Consider the following 6,834-nt stretch of genomic DNA (forward strand, 5'->3'; position numbering starts at 1 on the left):
CTTTGTTCCAATATATCCAAAATATATCAATATTTATTAGTATGCAAGTCACAAGATATTTCACATTCTTTCTCCTTTTTCTTACCAAGTCTTTGACATCTTGTGTGTATTTATACTTTCAGCACATTTGCAATTGGATTAGCCACATTCCAAGTGCTCAAAAGCCACATGTGGCTAGTGGTCACCATACTGGACAATGCAGTTTCTTCTATTTCTGTCATATGCCAAAGGTTCTGAACAGTTACTCTTGTGAATCTCTGAAGGCAATTATGGATCCATTGACTATCTGGAATCTAATCTAGATGAAACGTGTAGGAGCACTAATAGAACAGTTGGACCCATATACTTTAGCAATTCCTTGAAGAAATTCCTTAATACAATATATGTAATATACCTTACCTGCTGTTATTAAATGTTATCACAAAACTCCAGAAAATTGGAATGACTGGGAGCTTTTCCTGTTTGAATAATGCCCAGTCAAATCAGTGTAAAAACTGGCAGGAAATCTCAGTGAGTTGGGCAGCTGGAGCTCTGAATCTTCAGGGGACACTGAAACTTCAAACAGAATATTTGTCTTTTATTTTCTGGTAGGAATAGCCCTCTCTTAATTTCAAGTCATGAAAAAGTGTTTCCTTATTTGCAGGGCGGTAGAAGGAAGGCTCGGAGAAGGCAATGGCACCCCACTCCAGTACTCTTGCCTGGAAAATCCCATGGATGGAGGAGCCTGGTAGGCTGCAGTCCATGGGGTCCCTAAGAGTCAGACATGACTGAGCGACTTCACTTTCACTTTTCCCTTTCATGCATTGGAGAAGGAAATGGCAACCCACTCCAGTGTTCTTGCCTGGAGAATCCCAGGGACGGGGAAGCCTGGTGGGCTGCCGTCTATGGGGTCGCACAGAGTCAGACACGACGGAAGTGACTTAGCAGCAGTAGCAGCAGCAGAAGGAAGGCTGGCATCTCAAGTTTGACTTTAGAGGGGAGGGATAAATAAGGAGATTGGGATTAACACATACACACTACTATATGTAAAATAGATAACTAATAAGACCTACTGTATAACACAAGGAACTCTACTCAGTATTCTGTAATAATCTATATGTGAAAAGAATCTGTAAAAGAATGGAGATAGGTATCTGCATAAGTGAAACAACTTTGCTGTATACCTGAAATTAACAACATTGTAAACCAACTATTCTCCAATATAAAATAAAAAATAATTTTAAAAAAAAGTTTGACTTTAAAAGATGAGGAATTTAAAGGCCCCACCATGGAAGACAATTCTTTGAATGCTTGTTTTTGCCTGATATATCATTTAACAAATTATAAAAGTCCACTATTTCCAGATTTGTGCATGCATATTCCACTGAAGAACAGTTTTGCAAACTGTGCACACAGAGAAAGAAGTGGAAGCTTTAATTAATTAAATTAATTTTTTAAATCCAGCTTTTGATTTGGGGTTTTATGAGGCTTTAAAATTTTTTTAATTTATTTTTTAGCTGTGCTGTGTCTTCATTGCTACACAAAATTTTCTCTAGTTGTGGAGAGCACGGCTACTCTCTAGATGCAGTGCTCGGGCTTATCATTGTTGTGGCTTCTCTTGTTGCAGTGTGGGTTCTAGAGCGTGGGCTCAATAGTTGTGGCACCTGGGCTTAGTTGGCTCTGCTGAATGTGGAATCTTCCCAGAACAGGGATCGAATCCACGTCTCCTACATTGGCAGATGGACTCTTCACCACTGAGACACAAGAGAAGTCCATGAGGTATTTTTTTTAGTACCATTTTTGTAGGTTTTGTGGCAGACATAGGGAGGTGCAGCTCAGATCCCACTTCAAGAAAGGAGTAATGGTCCAGGTGCTGCTGCTGCTGCTGCTAAGTCACTTCAGTCGTGTCCGACTCTGTGTGACCCCATAGACGGTAGCCCACCAGGCTCCACCATCAAGGAGTGCTAATAGCTGTTAGCATCTTCAGAATTCACCTCAGATTTTGAGCTGAGGGTCACACTCCTCTCTGGATGCCCAAAGCTAATGACCTGGCAGTGTGGTGGCACTGTTCTTGTTGTTCAGTCACTCAGTCATGTCCTCCAACTCTTTGCGACTCCATGGACGGCAGCACCCCAGGCTTCCCTGTCCTTCACTATCTCCTGGAGTTTCCTCAAACTCATGTCCATTGAGTCGGTGATACCATCCAACCATCTCATCCTCTGTCACCCCCTTCTCCTCCTGCCTTCAATCTTTCCCAGCATCAGAGTCTTTTCCAATAAGTCGGTTCTTTGCATCAGGTGGCCAAAGTACTGGAGCTTCAGCTTCAGCATCAGTCCTTCCAATGAATATTCAGGACTGATTTCCTTTAGGATTGACTGGTTTGATCTCCTTGCTGTCCAAGGGACTCTCAAGAGATTTCTCCAACACCACAGTTCAAAAGCATCAGTTCTTTGGCACTCAGCCTTCTTTATGGTCCAACTCTCGCATTTGTATATGACTACTGGAAAAACCATAGCTTTGACTGACTATACGGACTTTTGTTGGTAAAGTGATGTCTCTGATTTTTAATATGCTATCTAGGTTTGTCATACCTTTCTTTCCCCAAGGAGCAAGTGTCTTTTAATTTCATGCAGGCACCATCCACAGTGATTTTGGAGCCCAAGAAAATAAAATCTGTCACCGTTTCCATATTTTCCCCATATATTTACCATGAAATGATGGGACCAGATGCCATGATCTTGTTTTTTGAATGTTGAGTTTTAAGCCAACTTTTTCACTCTCCTCTTTCACCCTCATCAAGAGGCTGTTTAATTCCTTTTCACTTTCTGCCTTTCGAGTGCTATCATCTGCATATCTGAGGTTGTTGATATTTCTCCTGCTGGGCAGAGACTTTTCTGCCCAAAGAAGAACTTTCTAATGGGTAGTCTTTGCTATGGAGCTCCCCAGTGGGCTGGCAGGGACTTTGTCTTCATAGATGTTACTCCTCAATGAAGATTTTGGACCCTTAATTCCTCAGCATCTGTTTCCCAGAGAACTCAACCTGTGACAATTTTCTGTTTCACTAATTTGAGCTTTATCCTTATTAATTCCTGCTTATGTTTTCTTTTAGTAATTTTATAGTTTGCAGCTGTGTTCTTAGTATTAATAGGTTACTTATTTTACATATTTTCCTTTTTTTAAATACTAAAAGCATGTAAAGTGGTGGACTTCGGGGCTTTTAGGGCAGTCATGTACCGACTCAATGGACATGAGTTTGAGTAAACTCCGGGAGTTTGTGATGGACAGGGAGGCCTGGCGTGTTGCAGTTCATGGGGTCACAGAGAGTCGGACATGACTGAGCGACTGAATTGAACTGAGCTGTACCTTCTAACTCTCCACAGGACCCATCTCTGTTTTTACATCTAGCCACTTCCTACATTTACATCACCAACCTAGGCCCTGAACATATTTGTGATTCCTGACTTATAGCTATAAATTTTCTTCTTCTGAATAAAGCTTTAAGTGATTCCATAGCTTTTGATATAAAACATTCATCTTTTTGTTAGTTCCTAAAGATTGTATCACTTCCATTTTTATTTTCTCTTAACCTAGGACTAAATGAATGTTTCTTGATTTCCAAGTAGTAAAGATATTTTGGCTACCTTTTATTTATTTCTAATTTTACTGGGTTATAATGAGAAAGTGTAGCCCCTAAAATCTCTTAAATTTATGAAGTTTTCCCTCTGTGATGAAGCACATAATCGAAGGACATTAGAAAATAATTTACATTTTTAAATGCATAGGGACATATATAAGATTATACATTGTTGCTTGTTGGTTAGATTGATCGATCATGTATTCTCTAGTTTATTTTTTGTCTACTTGATCATTTAAATTCTGAAAAAAGTATATATAATAATCTCCCATTATGGCTGTGTTTTTTCAATTAAAATCTTCCTGTGTTTCTTAGAGTTTTTGTTTAAATCTTTTAAAAATAATGTTGTTTATTTATTTAAACTTATTTTAATATCATTTCAACTTATTATTTTAAATATTTATTTTTGGCTGTGCTGGGTCTTCGTTGCTGCCCTGGCTTTTCTCTAGTTGCAGTGAATGGGGGTGACTCTCTACTAGTGGGGGCACTCTCAGTGAGTGGGGGCCTCTCTAGTACTGGGGGCAACTCTCTAGTTGTGCTGCATGGGGCTTCTCCTCTGTGGTGGCTTCTCTTGTTGTGGAGCACAGGCCCTAGAATGTGTGGGCACATGGGCTCAGTAGTTTCAGCTCCTGGGTTCTAGAGTACAGGCTCAGTTCTTGTGGTGCATGGGGTGTTTTGAATCTTAAGCCACTGTAATAATTTAGTACATAAAGGTTAATGGTTCATTGAGGATTGAATGATGTATGCATCCGTTTACCTTGTTTATTGCTTTCAGTCTTGAATTCCACTTTTTAAAAAATAACATGTAGTGGCAACACACACTGATGATCTCACAGTCTCTGTGGGTCAGGATTACAGGCATGGGCCAATGAGGGTCATCTGCCACAGAATCTCTCAGGAGATTGCAATCAAGGTGTCCACTCAGCGTCTCTGACAGGCTGCAGTCAAAGTTGCAGTCTCGTCTCAAGGCTCAGCTGGAACAGGATCCACTCCAAGCTCACTCACATGGTTGTTGGCAGGATTCAGTTCTTTGTTGGCTGTTGGACTGAGGGCCTCGTGTTCTTGCCAGGTGGCTCTCTACATCAGAAGACAAGAACAGCCAGAGAGAGAATGTAAGCAAAACAGAAGCCACACTCTTTCATACCCTCTTTATGAAAGTGACATCCCATCACTTCTGCCATAGTCTATTCATTATAAACAAGTCATTAGGGCCAACACACACCCAAGGGGAGGAAATTAGATAAGGGAAAAAATATCAGGAGGTGAGGATCAATTGGGAGCCATTTTAGAAGCAGCCTGTCACAGCTGGGTATAGCATTTTTAGCTAATGGTTCTCTTTTCCCAGCATTCTGTAGATGGTATTCCAGCGTTTTCTAGCTTTCTGTGTCCTAGATGAAAAGTCCAATCCTAGTTTGTTTTTCTTTGTTGGTGTATCAGTCAGAGTCTCACCAGAAAATAGAAACTGCTCTGAATATTTAAAATACAGGAAATGGGGGCAAATTGAGAGAGTAGCATTGACATACACATACTAGAGAAGGGAATGGCAAACCACTTCAGTATTCGTGCCTTGAGAACCCCATGAACAGTATATATATACTGCTGCTGCTGCTGCTGCTAAGTCGCTTCAGTCATGTCTGACTCTGTGCGACCCCATAGACAGCAGCCCACCAGGCTCCCCCGTCCCTGGGATTCTCCAGGCAAGAACACTGGAGTGGGTTGCCATTTCCTTCTCCAGTGCATGAAAGTGAAAAGTGAAAGTGAAGTCGCTCAGTCGTGTCCGACTCTTAGCGACCCCATGGACTGCAGCCCACCAGGTTCCTCCATCCATGGGATTTTCCAGGCAAGAGTACTGGAGTGGGGTGCCATTGCCTTCTCCATATATATACTACCATGTGTAAAATAAATAGCTCGAGGGAAGCTGCTGTGTAGCACAGAGGGTGGGAGGGGTGTGTGGGTGGGAGGCTCAAGAGGGAGGGGATATATGTATACCTGTAGCTGATTCACATTATTCTACAGCAGAAACAAATACAACATTGTAAAGCAGTTATCCTCTAATTTTTTAATAATTAAATAAAATAGAAGGAATGGAGAGGGCGGTCGCGGCAGGCACGGTGGGCAGCGGCTGGTCGGTGGCATCAGAATGTTGGCAACCAGAGTATTTAGCCTGATTGGCAGGCGTGCAATTTCCACCTCAGTGTGTGTTCGGGCCCACGGAAGTGTTGTAAAGAGTGAAGATTATGCTCTCCCGGGTTACGTGGACCGGCGTGACTACCCCTTGCCCGACGTGGCCCATATCAAGAACCTGTCTGCTGGCCAGAAGGCCTTGAAGGAAAAGGAGAAGGCTTCCTGGAGCAGCCTCTCCATCGATGAGAAAGTTGAACTGTACCGCCTTAAGTTCAAGGAGAGCTTTGCCGAGATGAATAGGAGCACAAACGAGTGGAAGACGGTGGTGGGCGCGGCCATGTTCTTCATCGGCTTCACCGCGCTCCTCCTCATCTGGGAGAAGCACTATGTGTACGGCCCCATCCCGCACACCTTTGAGGAGGAGTGGGTGGCCAAGCAGACCAAGAGGATGCTCGACATGAAGGTGGCCCCCATCCAGGGCTTCTCGGCCAAGTGGGACTACGACAAGAACGAGTGGAAGAAGTAAGGACCCGCGGTTCCCGAGTCTGCACCTCGCCTGTCCGGTCGCCTCCATGCAGCTCCGCATGCCCACTGGAAGCGCTGTGCTGCAGCACCAGTGCTAATAAACGTGCGGTTACGTGAAGAAAAAAAAAAAAAAAAAAAAAAAAAAAAATAGAAGGAATGGAAATTTTGTAGTGGTCCAATGGGTAGGACTCAGTTCTTTCACTGAGGTGGCCCAAGTTCAGTCCCTGGTCAGGGAAAGAAGATCTCACAAGCCATGCAGCACAGCCGAAAAAAGCCAAACAGGGAATATAAAAATGCAGGGAATGGATTATGCAAGTAATGGAAGAGCTAAAAACCAAACAGGGGACAATGAGTGACAACCAGAGATTAAGACTAGCAGAATATCCCAATCTGTGATAAATGGTTTCAGCTGGCAACCACGAAGGGCTACTGAAAAGGTTTAGAGTCAGGTCTTGGTCCTGTTAGGTAGGTAGAATAGGGAAAAGGAGTCCAAAATGGCAGTGGCTAAAAGACAAGGAAGGTCAAAGGAAGGTCCGAGGACCAGAGTGAAGACTTCAGGCAGAACAAACAGC

General features: G+C 42.9%; 1 protein-coding gene across 1 annotated transcript; it reads left to right on the plus strand.

Moving 5' to 3' along the window:
- The first annotated feature begins 5,695 nt into the window (after positions 1-5,695).
- LOC129638626 (cytochrome c oxidase subunit 4 isoform 1, mitochondrial) lies at positions 5,696-6,375 on the plus strand. Its single transcript, XM_055563192.1, has one exon. It carries the CDS (start codon positions 5,754-5,756, stop codon positions 6,261-6,263), a length of 510 nt encoding a protein of 169 aa, XP_055419167.1. The 5' UTR covers positions 5,696-5,753; the 3' UTR covers positions 6,264-6,375.
- Positions 6,376-6,834: the final 459 nt, after the last annotated feature.

This window comes from Bubalus kerabau, chromosome X (genome assembly GCF_029407905.1).
Source record: "Bubalus kerabau isolate K-KA32 ecotype Philippines breed swamp buffalo chromosome X, PCC_UOA_SB_1v2, whole genome shotgun sequence".
Classification (NCBI taxonomy): Eukaryota; Metazoa; Chordata; class Mammalia; order Artiodactyla; family Bovidae; genus Bubalus; species Bubalus kerabau.

Excerpts from the sequence above, each read along its gene's own strand:
- LOC129638626 (XM_055563192.1), top strand. The coding sequence starts at position 5,754 with ATGTTGGCAACCAGAGTATTTAGCCTGATTGGCAGGCGTGCAATTTCC.